Genomic DNA, 20,367 nt, shown 5'->3' with positions numbered 1-20,367 from the left:
GCAATGTGTGAGGAGGATACAAAAAATCTGCAAAAGGACATAGATAGGCTAAGTGAGTGGGCAAAAATTTGGCAGATGGAGTATAATGTTGGAAAGTGTGAGTTCATGCACTTTGGCAGAATAGATCAAAGAGCAAGTTATTATTTCAATTGAGAAAGATCGCAAAGTGCTGCAATACAACGGGACCAAGGGATACTTGTGCATGAAACACAAAAGGTTAGTATGCAGAGACAGCAAGTGATCAGGAAGGCCAATGGAATCATGGCCTTTATTGCTAAGGGGATGGAGTATAAAAACAGGGAACTCTTGCTACAGCTATACAGGGTATTGGTGAGGCCACACCTGGAATACTGTGTGCAGTTTTGGTTTCCATATTTACGAAAGGATATACTTGCTTTGGAGTCAGTTCAGAGAAGGTTCACTAGGTTGATTCCAGAGATGAGGGGGTTGACTTATGAAGAAAGGTTGAGAAGGTTGGGCCTCTACTCATTGGAATTCAGAAGAATGAGAGGTGATCTTATCGAAACGTATAAGATTATGAGGGAGCTTGACAAGGTGGATGCAGAGAGGATGTTTCCAGTGATGGGGGAGACTAGAAGTAGAGGGCATAATCTTAGAATAAGGGGCCACCCATTTAAAACTGAGATGAGGAGAAATTTAATCTCTCAGAGGGTTGTAAATCTGTGGAATTCGCTGTCTCAGAGAACTGCGGAAGCTAGGGCATTGAATAAATTTAAGACAGAAATACACTGCTTCTGAAACGATAAGGGCATAAGGGGTTATGGGGAGCGGGCAGGGAAGTGGAGCTGAGTCCATGATCAGATCAGCCGTGATCGTATTACATGGCGGAGCAGGCTCCAGGGGCTGTATGGCCTTCTCCTGCTCCTATTTCTTATGATCTTACGTAATTAGACAGACATGGAGAGACCGTCCGTGACAGTGAGAGGGAGAAGCGTTACTGGAAAGCTCATTTCAGGCTCAAATCTGACACCAAGGTTGAGAACAGTCTGGTTTAGCCTCAGACTGATGTTGGGGAGAGGGATGGAGTCAGTGGCTGGGGAACGGAGTTTATGGCGGGGACAGAAAACAATGGCTTCGGTCTTCCCAATATTCAATCAGAGAACATTTCTGCTCATCCAGACCTGGATGTCGGACAAGCAGTCTGACAATTTAGAGACCGTGGAGGGGTCGAGAGAAGTGGTAATGAGGTAAAGCTGGGTGTCATCAGCGTACATATAAGGGCCAATAAGGAAAAGGCAGATTTGTTAAATGTGGACTTTGTCTTCATGTTCACTGTAGAGTAAGAGGGCAGAAGACCAGTAATAGAGGGGAACCTAAAGATACATCGAGGGGAAGAACCTATTGGATTAAGCCATGAATGAATCAGAGGGTGGAACAGGCTCGAAGTGTGCGGGGAGCGTGAGCAGTGTTATGTCTGTAATGCACTTATAAGGGATTCCACGAGGCAATGTGTTGTACTCAAATGTAATGACCTTGGTCCTTTTTTTAAACTCCAGAGTGAGGCACAAGCATGGTGAGCAGCGTTTTATACTGGGCCCTGCACACCTATGCAGGTGACACTCAGGTCTCCCACCGCAGTGCCCTCTGATGGACAGAGTGCACTGCATACACAGTGTAAGCCTTATTGATAGTACATCAGGTAACAAGTCTACATTTTATGCAACTATACAGTGACTACACAGAGAGTATACCTATAGTCTGCATATATAACATGCAGTGTGCGGGGAGTGTACAGGGTCACTTACCTCTCTCTCTCCCTACGTTGAGCTTCCACCAGCCGATCCTGGGCCTCCTGCAGCTCCTGTTGGATCTGCTCCAGCCGCGACTCCAGCTCCTGATTGGTCAGATTGAGCTTGTGGTTCTCGGTGCTGGTCTGGTCCTGTTTACTGCGCAGAGAGATGAGCTCTGCCTGCAACTGGGAGGGACACGCAAAGGGACCGCGTCACATCACCAACTGGAAGCAAATGCTCTCATCAAATGTACTCGAAACCACCTCTCTTTCTCTCCACCTCTCTCTCTATTATCTCTCAGTCTTTTTCTCTCTCTCGCACGTCGTCAGCCTCACTGCCTCTCTCCGCCCACCCCGCCCCTCCCAATCGCAGGCCTGATCACAGGCTGCAGGATCCAACATTTCACCCCGCAATCCCAGCCCTGGAATGATGCTGGGAAACCAGTGAGACTGCGCAGGGAAATTCGCACCAATGTTTGCACCCAATTCCCTCCATCTGCAAACTCCCCAAATTGGCTCCTTCAGGCAGCAACTGAATATGTGTCACAATGACCCCCTGAATAGGGGTAACATTAGACATGGGGACACAGTGAGCACAGATTGCCCACAGAAATGTGGCTCCCTTTCACTCTATGATTCTCTGGGTTGGATTATCGGCACGTTTGCGCCTGTTCCCGCCCCGGTGGACGGTAAATGATGTTTCTAGGCGTAACGCCGAGTGTCCAGCTATTACCGCCGGACGGTAAATGCGGCTCATGGTTTGCGGCGGTGCAATAACTTACCGCCCCGCCCTCTCGTTTCACTGAGATCGTGACGTCAATCGTCGTGCAACGCTCCACTACTGCCGGGGATGTAAAATTGGGCCCAAACGCCTCATTCAACGCCTGCCCCAGGAAATATCTGACAAACCAGGAGGTCCCAGGGTGCAGCAGGCGGTATTGGCAGCGTATTTAAATGGCGGGAGGAGGATCTGATATGGCAGCTCACACTGACTGCAACGGTTGGGCACAGCACGCTGCGTCAAGCTCCGACTCGCAAACAGCACTTTTATCTCCCATTACAGAGTCCTTACATCGTCAGTGAGAGAATTTAATGGCGGCATTACTAGTTCGCCAGCGTATCGTGCTGCATGCTATTGCCAGGCGGTGTCAAGCTAGAAGGGCTCTTGACTATTTCGGCCCACGGCTGAGGAAACGCCAAAGGCGTCTGGGGAGGAGGGCTTACCCCCCGCGGGTTTGCAGGCACCAACGCTCAGACCTCCAGCTCTCTGAGGAGCAGTGTGTGAGAAGGCTGCGCTTCCGAAAGGAAGTGCTGACAGAGATATGCCGTCTCCTACAGACAGAACCATGCCTGCACCGTTCTGGAGGCAGCCTTCAATACTCCTCTCACCAGTTTCCCAATTCATTGTGGTGTGCTGCATGTTGCACAGCTTGGCCACCATGAGGGGCCAGACATTGCCCCTGGGGATTGCAGCACACCTCAGGAGGAGGAGGATGATGAAGAGGAGCCTGGCGAGGCCACCATTGGATAGCCCCCCCCATCCACGGGGGAGGCAGCGTGGAGATGCTGCTGGACGAACACTCGCACATCGCCAGCTCATAATGGACCAGCTCCTAAATGGAGAAACTGAGGGATGGAGCGAATCCTGGACACACTGTGTGCCCCATAAAGGCACATCGCCGGTGAGCATGGGAATGATGCACAATGCACCAACGGCAAAGGATCAATCATATATTTCACTGCAACAAAGTCACAGAAACTCGCCCAACAAAATAAAACCATTCAATGTACAACGTGATGTTTCAGGGCCCTGAGCAACAGTGAACTTCCTTAAATCCACAAAATGCTGTTAACCCCGCGATTTCTGGCTGAGGCCCAAAATCTTCCGTGTGTGAGGCCTGATTTTGCTCCCCGATCACGAAGCCTCATTTCTTGCCGAGTTTTGCAGACGAGGGCGCAAACTTTATCCAGGCAGCATCAGGACCGCCCCACCCCCATTACCGCCCGAAATCACTAAAGCCCAAAATCCAGCCCAGATTCTATCTCCATAAATATATTCAGTAATTGTCAGTAACCAACACGATGAAATCTCTTGCACAGAGGAAGCTAGTTTGAAGATGAAATGTAATTCATGTCGCCCCTTTCCGATGTGAGAGTGCTGCTTGCCGCACCGCTTCCTTCAGCCAAGGTGCTCAGCTGTGGAGAGGGGTTCTGTTCAGAAGGTTCTGCCATTATTTCACTCACTCTCCTCTCCCCATTCTCATCCACAGTCAGTGAGACTCGGTCGCTGCCCAGTGTGTGAGCCCAGTGAGGGTACATGAACCCTCACTCTCCCCTGGTGTGTACTGTCCATGTACCAGAGCTCACCCTCACACACACACGAGTAGTGACAGGATCACCCCTTTTCCCCGCTGTGACCTTCTCACATTACCTGCAGAACAGCTTCATCGGAACGTGGTCCCTCACTGCCGAGAGATTGGTCCCGCTCTCTGTAATAAAACCAAAGAATCAAACAGACAGGGAGAGAGGGTCCGTGACAGTGAGAGGGAGAAGCATTACTGGAAAGCTCATTTCAGGCTCAAATCTGACACCAAGTTTGCGAACAGTCTGGTTCAGCCTGAGACAGAAGTTGGGGAGAGGGATTGAGTCAGTGGCTGGGGAATAGAGTTTGTGGCGGGGACCGAAATCAATGGATTTCTGCTCACCCAGACCTGGATGTGGGACAAGCAGTCTGACAATTTAGAGAGCGTGGAGGGGTCGAGAGAAGTGGTAATGAGGTAGAGCTGGGTGTCATCAGCATACACATTAGGGCCAAATAGGAAAAGGCAGACTTGTTAAATGTGGACTTTGTGTCCATGTTCACTGTAGAGCAAGAGGGCAGAAGACCAGTAATAGAAGGGAACCCAAAGATACATCGAGGGGTCGAACCTAATGGATTAAGCCATGAATTAATCAAATGGTGGAATGTGCGGGCAGTGTGCGCCGTGCGCGGGGAGTGTCGCAGTACGCGGGGAGTGTGCGTAGTGTGCAGGGAGTGTACAGGATCACTTACCCCTCTCTCTCCCCATGTTGAGCTTCCTCCTGTTGGCCCACCAGCCGATCCTTGGCCTCCTGCAGCTCCTGTTGGATCTGCTCCAGCCGCGACTCCAGCTCCTGATTGGTCAGATTGAGCTTGTGGTTCTCAGTGCTGGTCTGGTCTTGTTTACTGCGCAGAGAGACGAGCTCTGCCTGCAACTGGGAGGGACACGCAAAGGGACCGCGTCACATCACCGACTGGAAGCAAATCCTCTCATCAAATGTACTCGAAACCACCTCTCTCACCATCTCTCTCTCTATTGTCTCTCAGTCTCTTTCTCTCTCTCGCACATTGTCAGCCTCACTGTCTCTCTCCGCCCCCCTGCCCCCCCGCCATCGTAGTCCTGATCACAGGCTGCAGGATCCAACATTTCACCCCCGACCCCAGCCCTGGAATGATGCTGGGTAACCAGTGAGACTGCGCAGGGAAATTCGCACCAATGTTTACACCCAATTCCCTCCCTCTGCAAACTCCCCAAATTGTCTCCTTCAGGCAGCAACTGAATGTACAATGACCCCCTGAATACGGGCAACATTAGACACGGGGACACAGTGAGCAGATTGCCCACAGAAATGTGGCTCCCTCTCTATTTTGCAGACGAGTGCGCAAACTTTATCCAGGCAGTATCAGGATCGCCCAAAATCACTAAAGCCCAAAATCCAGCCCAGACTCTATCTCCATAAATATATTCAGTACTTGTCAGTGACCAACACTATGAAATCTCGCACTTAGGAAGCTAATTTGAAGATGAAATGTAATTCAAGTCGCCCATTTCCGATGTGAGAGTGCTGCTTGCTGCTCCACTTCCTTCAGCCAAGGTGCCCAACTGGGGAGAGGGGTTCTGTTCAGAAGGTTCTGCCATTATTTCACCCACTCTCCTCTCCCCATTCTGATCCACAGTCAGTGAGACTCGGTCACTGCCCAGTGTAAGATTCCAAAATTCGTGGAAACTCCTCCAGTGTTTAGAAACATAGAAACATAGAAAATAGGTGCAGGAGTAGAACATTCGGCCCTTCGAGCCTGCAACACCATTCAATAAGGTCATGGCTGATCATTCCCTCAGTACCTCTTTCCCGCTTTCTCTCCATACCCCTTGATCCCTTTGTCCGTCAGGGCCATATCTAACTCCCTTTTGAATATATCCAATGAACTGGGCTCAACAACTTTCTGCAGCAGGGAGTTCCACAGGTTCACCACTCTCTGAGTGAAGAAGTTTCTCCTCATCTCAGTCCTAAATGGCTTACCCCTTATCCTTAGACTGTGACCCCTGGTTCTGGAACTCCCTCACAACGGGAACATTCTTCCTGCATCTAACCTGTCCAGTCCCGTCAGAATTTTATATGTTTCTATGAGATCCCCTCTCATTCTTCCAAACTCCAGTGGATACAAGCCCAGTTGATCCAGTCTCTCCTCATATGTCAGTCCTGCCATCCCGGGAATCAATCTGGTGAACCTTCGCTGTACTCCCTCAATTGCAAGAACGTCCTTCCTCAGATTAGGAGACCAAAACTGTACATAATATTCCAGATGTGGCCTCACCAAGGCCCTGTACAACTGCAGCAAGACCTCTCTGCTTCTATACTCAAGTCCCCCAGCTATGAAGGCCAACAAGCCATTTGCCTTCTTCACCGCCTGCTGTGCCTGCATGCCAAACTTCAATGACTGATGTACCATGACACCCAGGTCTTGTTGCACCTCCCATTTTCCTAATCTGTCACCATTCAGATAATATTCTGTCTTCCTGTTTTTGCCACCAAAGTGGATAACCTCACATTTATCCATATTATACTGCATCGCCATGCATTTGCCCACTCACATAACCTGTCCAAGTCACCCTGCAGTCTCATAGCATCCTCCTCACAGCTCACACAGCCACCCAGCTTAGGGTCATCTGCACACTTGGAGATATTACATTCAATTCCTTCATCTAAATCATTGATGTATATTGTAAATAGCTGGGGTCCCAGCACTGAACCCTGCGGCACCCCACTGGTCACTGCCTGCCATTCTGAAAAGGACCCGTTTATTCCTATTCTTTGCTTCCTGTCTGTCAACCAGTTCTCTATCCACATCAATACATTATCACCAACACCATGTGCTTTAATTTTGCACACTAATCTCTTGTGTGGGACCTTGTCAAAAGCCTTTTGAAAGTCCAAAAGGGACTGACTGAAAGGGAAATTCGATTTGGGACTATTAAACAGAAAGTTTGGGATCCTAAAATGCATATGGAAGAAATCTATGAGTCTTAACCAAGTTTAAGTTTTTAAAAGGCTTGTTTGGGCCTGTGGGGAAAAGCTGCCGAAACAGAGGGGTAGGATCAACCTTTACCTTTCCAATTTGGGTATTGTAGCTCATCACTTTGTCTGGGAGAGCTGTTTAACCATAGTCAGACTCCCAGAAAATATTAACATTTAAACAATCGACCACGGAAGAAACATTATCCACCCCACCCACAGGACCCAAATATTCCAACACCTTTTCGACATGCATAGAAATATCTGCTCAGCCCAGACTTCCCGAAGCCAATGCAGTGCTATAAAATGGACAAGAGCTCATCAGCTCATAAATAAGGAGTACCACGATCCCAATGTCTATCAATGCCAGATTAAAACATTTAATCAAGTTACAGTTAGCTAGCCTGCCAAAACTTAAACAAAGAAGACCACTTAAAATCAATGGGCAGCAAAACTTAAACAAAAGGGACGTTAGATTTGGCGCGAAGATTAAGCAGCCTGTCAGAGTATAACTGAGGGCCCGTCGTACCAACAGGAGAACTATTCTGACCATCACTACGAAACAACAAGATCAAGATCGAGAGCACACGGCGAGAAAACACAGGAAGGAACATCACGACATTGAAGAAAAGAACTTCAAGAAAACCAATCAGTGGAACATCAATACGAACTGACTTGGTAACAGCCATCAACCGGACCACCGCGACCGACGAAACCAACCAGGAATATCAACCACCAAGAAAAGCAGGGTCCGTGCAAGTTTTCCACTCTACAATTTGTGCCTCGACTATCCAGTGGGTAAAAATTACCTAAAGAACTTAAAACCCTATTGCTAACAAAGGAAATTGGGTACTCACCAGAAATAAATCCAAAACGCGTCTAACCGCATCAGCAGACTCACCCCAACTGGCTTCAATACGCAGCAGAGGTCTTCTACCACATCCGGGGTACGGCAAGGCAAACCGGCTATAACCAAAGAACCCCGAAACCGTGAAACAGCCCTAGCTGTCAAAGGAAGGATCTGATGAGCAGAAATCCCTGGAGCCCTAGAGTTTGACCTAGTTAGAGAGTAAGTGGGAGCTGGGAGGTATTTCTGTTGTGTTTATTACCTGTAATAAAGTATTCCCCATTGTTTAGAACCCTTTTGTAAGATTTTACAGTTTAACTAGGGTGTATTTGTGTTATTTGCTTTCTTGAATAAAACCCCAAACTTCTTTGTACAAAACAGTTGTCTGCTGTATTTTATCACACCCTGATTAATAAATCCAAGCTCGAGAACCAGGGAGTGGGAGCGACCCACAACCGTTCTGGTCAGGAAGGCAAGCTGGCAGACCCACCACCCCCTACAGAATGGCGAGCCAGCCAGGAGCTTGGTCAAAAGGGTGTGATGCAGTAGACACTGTTTTTGAGGAAAGAAGCAAAATGGAAGAGAGGATTTCCTCTTACATATTCAAGAAAGTCAATATAACAAAGAAATGGATACTGAACCTATTGCACGCTGAGCGTCCTGTGGACGCTGCAGCCAAATGGACTGAGAGTAAGGAACATAAGCGCTCTGTGCAGAAAGCAATATGGTTAGCCTGACTACAACGACAGGTCCAGCAATTGGACAAGAAAGTCGAGTCGCTGGAGGCAGACCTCAGGGAGTCCGTGGAACACTCCAGTGCCAGAGCTATCATGGGGGAGAGATTATTTGAGGAGTTAGGCAAGCAAAATCAAGGGAAACTACGGTTAGTGGAAACAAATAGAAACCGGCAGGATTACCTTCAGTGCCAAGTCACCGAAGCGAAGGGTCAAGAACTGGTGTTGCGGGGAGAAAACGCCCGCCTCACCAGGATAATTAAAGAGCAGGAGGAGAGGTTGAGAGACGTCCAGGCAGCTTACAAAGTAGCAAGCATTGGGGGGTTTGAGTCGGGAGACCACGGCCCCTGCCAGCAACAAATAAATAGTCTGAACCTTGCTCTGTCCTAGGCTAAAGGCATGGTATGCCTAATAAGCCCGGGTGCGGCCCGGGTGGACCTGGAAGAGCAGGGGGAAACCATTCGGTCGCCACCTGTGGCGCCGGGGAACGACCTGGTTGGACAGCAGGAGGGGCGAGCGGGGAGGGACTTTCGACCACGACCTGTGGTGCCGGGGTTGGACGGTTGGGCAGCAGGAGGGGCGAACGATTTGTGAGGCGGGCAGGGATTGCGGACCACCACCACCTGTGGTGCCGGGTTTTCGCTCGGTTTGGCAGCAGGGAGAGGTGGGCGAGCCAATGCGAGAAGAGCCGGGACCGGGGGCCGATGTGCCCAATCCAGCAGCAAAAGTTTGGCCCATCTAACAGTGGTGGGGGCCAGGGGCCCCTCGAAAGTCACTTCGTGGTTCCCCAAGGCACCCAACAGCTTAGGGCTATGGTAAGCCACCTGGGTAAGCTCACTCACAAAGGGGACCCCTTGGTCCACTTCATGGAGTTGGAACAGGCGGGGGGGATAAACGGTTGCGACGACTCCAAAATGGCAAAAATGTTCCTATTCTCACTCGACAGTAGAGTATACCAGTCTCTCTCTGCAGAAAGCAAGAGAGGGCAGAGCACATACGCTGCAGTCAAGGAAGAAGTCTTGGAAGTTATGGATCTAAATGATGGGAGTCCCTTCTCCCGAGTGGAGAAGACGACGCAACAGGCTGGGGGAACCCCACAAGCTTTCGCAGACAGGCTGTGGCCCATCTGCGAGAGTGCCTGCAGTGGGACCCTCAATTGGGATCACTTGACCCGGGATGAGAGGGCCCACTGGTTCCGGAGCCTGGTGGCAAACAGTTTGCCACAGGTGAAGGCCAAAGCCGAGCTGTGGTTCGATCCTAGGGATCCCAACGCCACCGAGGAGTCAGTGATTAGGCAACTAACCCTGGCTTTTAGGAACGGCCGAGAGACGGAAGAGAACTCACCTAAGGGGAGGGTACATGAGTTCAGGCCCCACCAAGCAAAGAGGGAATGGCACCAAGAAGGCGGTATCTCTTCTGACACCAAGTGTAACTGCTTTGGGTGCGGGAAAAGTGGGCATTGGAGAAAGGATTTTAGGAACCCTTGGAAGGATAACGTAGCTAAGGAACCGCCAGCACCTGCCCAAAAGGCCGGGCCCGGACCCGGAGTGCAGAACTCTCCCTCTTCCTTCGAGGAGTCTGTATTGGGCGACCCAGGAAAGGTAGCTCCGGCCATCGGGAGGGAAGCCACATCTGCCCCGCCAAATCCTGACCTATGACTAGAACCGGTGCTGCCTGTGTACCTGTGTCTCCTAGAATACGATGCACACAAGAGACCGTGCGTTAAGATGGAGATGGAGAAGGTGACAGGGACCTATCTGCTAGATACTGGAGCTTCAAGCACCATTGTATACGCAGCTAACCCAGCCGCCTCACCTCGTTCTAACGGGGTCCCGTACAGTCTAGTCGGTCTCACAGGGAATGAACAGGCTGGGTTCTTCTCCATCCCGCTACCATTGGGGGCAGTGAACCGTCCTCAGGACAGGGATCCTCAGCCAGCAGCCTCCGATAGTAGGAATCCCACAGGGAAAGTCGCCGACCCGCAGACCATACCATTGGGGGCAGTGAGCTGCGCTACAGGAGGGGCTATCCCACTCATCATCTGGGACTCGGATAGACCCCGCGTAGCCGTAGCCCTAAGGAGAACCTCCCGAACACCACGGCCAAAGACACCGTGGTCACCAGCACCCCAGTTTCAGCGGTTCAGTCCTGGGAGGGTTGCAGCCCGTAAAAGAATGCCCAAGGTCAAGGATCATTCTAGGGATAGGGATCCCCAGCCTGCAGCCTTCAATGGTGAGGGACTCACAGGGGAGATAGTGATGGGCCAGCCACCAAATGAGGGTCCCCAGCCGGCAGCCTCCGGCTGTGCAGAACCCACAGAAGAATTATCGGACTCACCGGCCCTACCGCAAGGGGTGGGGATCTATAGTACAGGAGGAGCTATCCCGCCCATTATCTGGGACTCGGGGAAAGCCCCAGCTACCATGGAAGAACTCTCTGAATTCTAAGGCACAAGTCACTGTACACTCAAATGTACAAGTAGCCAAAGGACCGGAAAAGGCATAGGGCAAGCAGGACCTAGCTTGGCCACCCGGGGATGGGTGGCGGTGTATATAGCTTTTCCAGGATTGTTTTTTTCAGTTTAAGTTTTAGTATTTTAGTTGGAATTTTTAAAATTTTAGAGTTTAAGTTGGATTGTAGAACTGGATCACCTTTGCCAAGCCAGAGAACTGTTTTTCTCAAGGGCATGGCTATCTATTTTGTGTCCCTACAGGGAAGGAACAGAATGATGAGAGGGGCCTTGCTCCTGCTTGACCTAATGGGGACAAGGACAGGTCACAGGGGTGACATAGAGGAATCTCGTACCTTTGGGTGCTCAGGAGCAAGAGCACCCAACATTACTGCTGAAGGAGGTCCCCACCTACTTCCACGAGGGGAGTTGGCCAGGATGGCTGGGGTCCAATTCTACCCGATACTTAGCCAGGCCGGGTTCACCCACGGGGAGGCCTCCTTCTCATGCCGTAGGGTACAGGTCATTGCAGCACGGGTCAGTGTCACTGAGGGGAAATGAGTGTGTTTGACATGTGAGGAGCAGATTCCCCTGGATAGGTGGTGGTGGCTCAGGAAGCTGAGCAGGGACACGGGCGACCAGGTAGCTGACTGGGAACGGCTCAGTAACGATACTTACCGGACCATCACGGGGACCCAGGGTGGAGTGAGTGTGTGTTGGGATAAGTGGTGGGAGTCTGAACAGAGGATCTATGTATGCACGTGGGGGTCAGAGAGGGTCTGTCCCGCAGGCATATACATTGTGTTTGCCAGGCAGTGGCAGGATGACGGGGAGGGGATGGGCTGGGATCAGAGCTTGGAATCATGTGTGATCCCACATTCCCCCGATCCCAGTCAACGCCACAGAACTCGTAGCACGCACCAGAAAGCCCCTGCCCATGACCCGACAGTACGGACAGTGATAGAGAAGTGTCCTACCACCACCAAAGGACCAGAGAATGGGTTGGTGTTAGTATCGACCGAAGGTATTATACCAGAGGGTACACTATGCAGTAGCTTCAGTCATCTTAAACCTTACAGAAGTACACTTACCTGCATGGTGCCCGAAGGAGACAGAGCAGCTATACCAGGCCCTACTCAGAGAAATGTTCAGGAAATTTTACGAATTAGATTTTGGCAACGTAGACAAAGCAGATTTATACACACAATACGCTGGGAATGCTATGGGCACGGGGGAGACAAAGGAGCAATATTTTCACTGCATATAATATAGGATCCTCTGTGATAAATAGCATGGACGATTATGGAACTGCAAATGCAAATAAATGGTCTAAAAAACCAACTACAGAAGATCCTAAGGGAAGAGAACACAGTGGTAGGCTCAGAGCTACACGAGGACCAGGCTATGACAGTCCATTTAAAAGGAGATTATTGCTGAGCTGGAAAGACACGCGAAAACAGTAAATGCACTTATACGGGAGGATAGGAATGCCTCGGATCAGGCTGCAAGGAATGAGGTGTGTGTGCTGTACGGGGCATGGTTGCTGGGCGAGGGCCGTAACAACCTGGAGGATTTAAAGCAAGGTTTAGTCCCCTCCTGGATCAGCAACAAATCACCCCGCAGCCCTCCAGCCATTTAGTAATTCGCTAAGTCCGTGTCAGCTCCATCTAGCTTCTGAAGCCTACCCTGTCCCAGTAGATTGTGGGTGGTCCAACCATACCATCATGGGGATTGTCATGTATGTAATCATCATGCAATGGTAATCTTCATGTAACTGTAACCTTCATGCAACTCCTGTACACTGTACTTATATCCTAGAAATGCACACCCTGACCACAGGGAGTGAACTTGTGGGAGACACTCCTCACCTGGGTTTCCAGGTATAAAAGGGGAGGTCCCACTCAGGGTCAGCACTCCTTGGTCCTGGGAATAAAGGTTAAGGCATGCAGTGACTGTGTCTGCAGTACATGCCTCGTGTGAATTTTTAGTAAGGTGCAGGGACACCACAGGGATAGTTGTAAGGATGCTGGTTATAGGTGGGACAGCCCGACCTGACCCGGTGTACAGGGTGGAGAATATTGGGATAATTCAAGGAGGTGCACATGTTCGTTTCACAGCGGTCCCATCCTATGTCATAAAGTGGGAGCACACTCTGGCAGGTACTGACCTCTCTGGGTGCCGGAGCCGGGGCGCACACATAATACTGTGCCCCCAGCACGTGAACGCCTACTCCAGACCATAATGCGGGTTTAAAGCTGCTGGCGCACAACCTATCACTGTACCATGGAGGTGATGGCACAAGACCATGTTCCTCCACAGGTAGCATATATAGGAGGTGGGACATCGTGTGTCACCACAAGTGCGCCCCACTACCAACATGAACAACACATTTAGTGTCCGGTGAATTAAAGCAGTTTTTGTTTTAAACCCGAGGCGGAAGTTCAAGTGGCCCAAGAATGGATTGTTCCTATTCCTGAACCCTCCACTATTCACCTCACTGTAAATAACAATTTCACAAATTTACAAGATTATGTCGCACATTTCGGATATGAAATCCCTCCTCTACCCGAACGTCTTACCACCCTACTGAAGCAGTAGAAGTATCACAGAAACTTACTCCAGAACAAAAAACAGTTGAGATATGGGGCGAAATTTCGGATATCACCGTTCCACCCTGGTGGGATATTGTCAGAAATATAGAGGTCCCTCTCTGGATCAGAATAGCTTCCCACATTTTAGTTATCTTCCAGCTCGTGATTATTTTTTATTTATGGTATACTACCTGCAGGTTAAGGGGCAGAAGTCGTCGAACCCAACACCAGAAGGTGCTGGTCGAGCCCTAGCTGAACTTAAGGATTGTATCAGGGAGGGAAACACAAAATATGATAGAACACTGCAGAAAAATCGCAGTCACATGCTGATGTCCGGTTTAGATTCCACCTGCTGTAAAAACGTAGAGGTAAAGTGTTGTAAAAAGTTTGTACTATGTGTGTTTTACTGCGTATTTTTGAGAAACTGGAGTAATGGAGGAGTGTTGGATCCCCTCTATACTGTAATGTAATTGGAATGACTGAATTTACCTGAAAATAGCAATACATTTCAAAGGGGAATGTACGTTTGGGTTTAGCTAGGTAAAGGTCAGGGGAAGGTTTTAGCTCTCGGGTTCCAGGAATTTTGTTCACTTAGAATGACACTCTGTGGTGGAGAATGTCAAATGGGGGAACTGTCAGATTCCAAAATTTGTGTGAAAAGAAAATTCGATTTGGGCCTATTAAACAGAAAGTTTGGGATCCTAAAATGCATATGGAAGAAATCTACGAGTCTTAACCAAGTTTGGGTTTTTAAAAGGCATGTTTGGGCCTGTGGGGAAAAGCTGCAGAGACAGAGGGGTGGGATCAACCTTTACCTTTAGAATTTGGATATTGTAGCTAATCACTTTGTCTGGGAGAGCTGTTTAACCATAGTCAGCCTCCCAGAAAACATTAGCATTTAAACAATCGACCACAGAAGAAACATTATCCACCCCATCCACAGGACCCAAATATCACATACATATTCCAACACCTTTTCGACATGCATAGAAATATCTGCTCAGCCCAGACTTCCCAAAGCCAAAGCAGTGCTACTAAAATGGACACGAGCTCATCAGCTCATATATAAAGAGTACCCGATCCTAAATTCTATCAACGCCAGATTAAAACATTTAATCAAGTCTCAGTTAGCTAGCCCGCCAAAACTTAAACAAAGAAGACCACTTAAAATCAATGGACAGCAAAACTTAATCAAATCAAATGTTAGATTTGGCGCGAAGATAAAGCAGCCTGTCAGAGTATAACTGAGGGCCCGTCGTACCAACAGGAGAACTATTCTGACCATCAATTTGGAACAACAAGATCAAGATCGAGAGCACACAGTGAGAAAACACAGGAAGGAACATCGCGACATTGGAGAAAAGAACTTCAAGAAAACCAATCAATGGAACATCAATACCAACTGACTTGGTAACAGCCATCAACCGGACCACCGCGACCGACAAAACCAACCAGGAATATCAACCACCAAGAAAACCAGGGTCCACGCAAGTTTTCCACTCTACAATTTGTGCCTAGACTATCCAGCGGGTAAAAATTACCGAAAGAACTTAAAACCCTATTGCTAACAAAGGAAATTGGGTACTCACCAGAGATAAATCCAAAACACGTCTAACTGCATCAGCGGACTCACCCCAACTGGTTTCAATACGCAGCAGAGGTCTTCTACCACATCCGGGGTACGGCAAGGCAAACCGGCTACAACCAAAGAACCCCGAAACCGCGAAACAGCCCTAGCTGTCAAAGGAAGGATCTGGTGAACAAAAATCCCTGGAGCCCAAGAGTTTGACCTAGTTAGAGAGTAAGTGGGAGCTGGGAGGTATTTCTGTTGTGTTTATTACCTGTAATAAAGTATTCCCCATTGTTTAGAACCCTTTTGTAAGATTTTACAGTTTTATTGGAGTGTATTTGTGTTATTTGCTTTCTTGAATAAAACCCAAAACTTCTTTGTACAAAACAGTTGTCTGCTGTATTTTATCACACCCTGATTAATAAATCCAAGCTCGAGAACTAGGGAGTGGGAGCGACTCGAAACCGCTGTGCTCAGGAAAGCAAGCTGAAAGACCCACCGCCCCCTACAAGCCCAGTGAGGGTACATGAACCCTCGCTCTCCCCTGGTGTGTACTGTCCATGTACCACAGCTCACCCTCACACACACCCTCAGTGACTGAATCCACCCTTTTCCCCGCTGTGACCTTCCCTCATTACCTGCAGAACAGCTTCATCGGAACGTGGCCCCTCACTGCCGAGAGATTGATCCCGCTCTCTATAATAAAACCAAAGAATCAGACAGACAGGTAGAGACCGTCCGTGTCAGTGAGAGGGAGAAGCGTTACTGGAAAGCTCATTTCAGGCTCAAATCTGAAACCAAGGTTGTGAACAGTCTGGTTCAGCCTCAGACAGGGGTTGGGGAGAGGGATGGAGTCAGTGGCTGGGGAACAGAGTTTGTGTCGGGGACCGAAAACAATGGTTTCGGTCTTCCCAATATTCAATTGGAGAACATTTCTGCTCATCCAGAACTGGATGTGGGACAAGCAGTCTGACAATTTAGAGACCGTGGAGGGGTCGAGAGAAGTGGTAAAGAGGTAGAGCTGGGTGTCATCAGCGTATATATAAGTGCTAATAAGGAAAAGGCAGACTTGTTAAATGAGGACTTTGTCTCCATGTTCACTGTAGAGCAAGAGGGCAGAAGACCAGTAATAGAAGGGAACCCAAAGATACATCGAGGGGAAGAACCTATTGGATTAAGCCATGAATGAATCAAATGGTGGAACAGACTCGAAGTGGGCGGGGAGTGTGCGCAGTGTGCAGGGAGTCTGCGCAGTGTGCGCAGCGGTGGGGAGTGTGCGGGGAGTGCGCACAGCACGCGGGGATGTGCGCAGTGGGCGGGGAGTGTGCTCAGTGTGCGGGGAGTATGCGTAGTGTACAGGATCACTTACCCCTCTCTCTCCCCATGTTGAGCTTCCTCCTGTTGGCCCACCAGCTGATCCTGGGCCTCCTGCAGCTCCTGTTGGATCTGCTCCAGCCGCGACTCCAGCTCCTGATTGGTCAGATTGAGCTTGCGGTTCTCAGTGCTGGTCTGGTCCTGTTTACTGTGCAGAAAGATGAGCTCTGCCTGCAACTGGGAGGGACACGCAAAGGGACCCTGTCACGTCACCGACTGGAAGCAAATGCTCTCATCAAATGTACTCGAAACCACCTCTCTTTCTCACCATCTCTTTCTCCATTTTCTCTCAGTCTCTTTCTCTCTGTCGCACATTGTCAGCCTCACTGTCTCTCTCTCTGTCAGGCCCCCCATCGCAGGCCTGATCACAGGCTGCAGGATCCAACATTTCACCCCCCACCCCAGCCCTGGAATTATGCTGGGAAACCAGTGAGACTGCGCAGGGAAATTCACACCAATGTTTGCACCCAATTCCCTCCATCTGCAAACTCCTTAAATTGGCTCTTTCAGCCAGCAACTGAATATGTGTCACAATGACCCCCTGAATACTGGTAACATTAGACATGGGGACACAGTGAGCACAGATTGCCCACAGAAATGTGGCTCTCTTTACTCGATGATTCTCTGGGTTGGATTATCAGCACGTTTGCACCTGTTCCCGCCCTGGTGGACGGTAAATGATGTTTCTAGGCGTAGCGCCGAGTGTCCAGCTATTACCGCCCGGACGGCAAATTCGGCTCATGGTTTGCGGCGGTGCAATAACTTACCGCCCCGCCCTCCAGTTTCACTGAGATCGTGACGTCAATCATCGAGCAACGCTCCACTACCGCCGGGGATGTAAAATTGGGCCCAAATGCCTCATTCAACGCCCGCCCCAGGAAACGTCTGCCAAAACTTGTCAAGCTAGAAGAAGGGCTCACGAATGAGGAGAGGCCGAAGACGTCTGGGGAAGAGGGCTTATCCCCCACGGGTTTACAGGCACCAACACTCAGACCTCCAGCTCTCTCAGGAGCAGTGTGTGAGAAGGCTGCGCTTCCGAAAGGAATGCTGACAGAGATATGCCGTCTCCTACAGGCAGACTGATGCCTCCACCGCTCTGGAGGCAGCCTTCAATACTCCTCTCACCAGTTTCCCAGTTCATTGTGGTGTGCTGTATGTTGCACAGCTTGGCCACCATGAGGGGCCAGACATTGCCCCTGGGGATTGCAGGCACACCTCAGGAGGAGGAGGACAATGAAGAGGAGCCTGGCGAGGCCCCCATTGGATAGCCCCCCCATCCACGGGGGAGGCAGCATGGAGATGCTGCTGGACCAACACTCGCATATCGCCAGCTCGTAATGGACCAGCTCCTAGATGGAGAAACTGAGGGATGGAGCAAATCCTGGACACACTGTGTGCCCCATAAAGGCACATCGCCGGTGAGCGTGGGAATGATGCACAACGCACCAATGGCAAAGGATCAATCATATATTTCACTGCAACAAAGTGATAGAAACTCGCCCACCAAAATAAAACCATTCAATGTACAACGTGATGTTTCAGGGCCCTGAGCAACAGTGAACTTCCTTAAATCCACAAAATGTTGTTAACCCCGCGATTTCCGGCTGGGCCTCAAAACCTTCCGTGTGTGAGGCCTGATTTTGCTCCCTGATCACGGAGCCTCATTTCTTGCTGAGTTTTGCAGACGATGGTGCAAACTTTATCCATGCACTTTCAGGACCGCCCCGCCCCCATTACCGCCCTAAAGCCCAAAATCCAGCCCAGATTCTATCTCCATAAATATATTCAGTACTTGTCAGTAACCAACACGATGAAATCTCTCGCACAGAGGAAACTAATTTGAAGATGAAATGTAATTCAGGTCGCCCCTTTCCGATGTGAGAGTGCTGCTTGCCGCACCGCTTCCTTCAGCCAAGGTGCCCAGCTGGGGAGAGGGGTTCTGTTCAGAAGGTTCTGCCATTATTTCATCCACTTTCCTCTCCCCATTCTCATCCACGGTCAGTGAGACTCGGTCGCTGCCCAGTGTGTGAGCCCAGTGAGGGTACATGAACCCTCATTCTCCCCTGGTGTGTACTGTCCATGTACCAGAGCTCACCCTCACACATACGAGCAGTGACTGAATCCCCACTTTTCCCCGCTGTGACCTTCCCACATTACCTGCAGAACAGCTTCATCGGAACGTGGCCCCTCACTGCCGAGAGATTGATCCCACTCTCTGTAATAAAACCAAAGCATTAAACCAAAAAGGGAACAGCAATAATCATGGGTGATTTTCACCTCCATATTGATTGGACAAATCAAATTAGTCAGGGTAGCGTTGAATAAGAGTTCATAGAGTGCGTAAGGGACGGGTTCCTTGAGCAGTATGTAACGGAACCAATCAGGGTGCAGGCTATCTTAGATCTGGTCTTGTGTAATGAGACAGGATTAATAAACAATCTCCTCGTAAAGGATCCCCTTGGAATGAGTGATCATAGCATGATTGAATTTTAAATTCAGATGGAGGGTGAGAAAGTTGGATCTCTAACCAGCGTACTAAGCTTAAATAAAGGAGACCATGAAGGTATGAGGGCAGAGTTGGGTAAAGTGGACTGGGAAAATAGATTAAAGTGTAGGACGGTTGATGAACAGTGGTGTACATTTTAGGAGATATTTCACAACTCTCAAGAAAAATATATTCCAGTGAGCAGGAAAGTGTGTCAGAGAAAAGATAGCCATCCGTGGCTAACTGAAGAAATAAAGGATGGTATCCAATTAAAAACAAGGGCATACAAAGTGGCCAAAACTAGTGGAAGGACAGAAGATTGGGAAGCTTTTAAAAGCCAGCAAACAATGACTCAAACATGATTAAGAAAGGGAAGATAAACTATTAAAGAAAACTAGCACAAAATATAAAAACAGATAGCAAGAGTTTCTATAGCTATATAAAAAGGAAACGAGTGGCTAAAGTAAATGTTGGTTCCTTAGAAGACGAGACCGAGGAATTAGTAATGGGGAACATGGCAGAAACTCTGAACAAATATTTTGTACCAGTCTTTACAGTAGAGGACACTAACAATATTCCAACAGTGGATAGTCAAGGGGCTTTTGGGGGGAGGGGGGAGGAACTTAACATAATTACAATCACTAAGGAGGTGGTACTCAGTAAGATAATGGGACTAAAGGCAGATAAATCCCCTGGACCTGATGGCTTGCATCCTAGGGTATTAAGAGAAGTAACGGCAGGGATTGTGGATGCATTGGTTGTAATTTACCAAAATTCCCTGGATTCTGGGGAGGTCCCAGCAGATTGGAAAACTGCAAATGTAACACCCCTATTTAAAAAGGAAGCAGACAAACAGCAGGAACCTATAGACCAGTTAGCCTAAGATCTCTGGTTGGGAAAATGTTGAAGTCCATTATTAAAGAAGCAGTAGCAGGATATTTTGAAAAGCAAAATTCGGCCAGGCAGAATCAGCATGGATTTATGAAGGGGAAGTCATGTTTGACAAATTTGCTAGAATTCTTGGAAGAAGGGACTGAGTATAACGTAGCCAAGTTTGCTGACGATACAAAGGTGGGAGGAAAAGCAATGTGTGAGAAGGATACAAAAAATCTTCAAAAGGATAGACAGGCTAAGTGAGTGGGCAAAAATTTGGTAGATGAAGTATAATATGTTGGAAAGTGTGAGGTCATGCACTTTGGCAGAATAGATCAAAGAGCAAGTTATTATTTAAATGGAGAAAGATTGCAAAGTGCT

The 20,367-nt window shown here is 49.0% G+C and overlaps 1 protein-coding gene across 1 annotated transcript in view; it reads right to left on the bottom strand.

Annotated features, from left to right (window-relative positions):
- LOC139227745 (uncharacterized) overlaps nt 1–20,367 on the bottom strand; it is a 244,833-nt gene that overhangs the window by 84,573 nt on the left and 139,893 nt on the right. The window contains exons 23-28 of the mRNA XM_070858741.1: nt 18,786–18,843; nt 16,624–16,805; nt 15,893–15,950; nt 4,803–4,984; nt 4,182–4,239; nt 1,767–1,936 (exon numbers count right to left, since the gene is read on the bottom strand). Of these exons, the coding sequence (XP_070714842.1) occupies nt 1,767–1,936; nt 4,182–4,239; nt 4,803–4,984; nt 15,893–15,950; nt 16,624–16,805; nt 18,786–18,843 (708 nt within the window). The remainder of the gene's footprint in view (nt 1–1,766; nt 1,937–4,181; nt 4,240–4,802; nt 4,985–15,892; nt 15,951–16,623; nt 16,806–18,785; nt 18,844–20,367) is intronic.

This window comes from Pristiophorus japonicus, chromosome 17, assembly GCF_044704955.1.
Source record: "Pristiophorus japonicus isolate sPriJap1 chromosome 17, sPriJap1.hap1, whole genome shotgun sequence".
In the NCBI taxonomy this organism is placed as follows: Eukaryota; Metazoa; Chordata; class Chondrichthyes; family Pristiophoridae; genus Pristiophorus; species Pristiophorus japonicus.
Note: the sequence above shows the minus strand (reverse complement) of the source record. Positions and strands in the feature narration are given on the sequence as shown.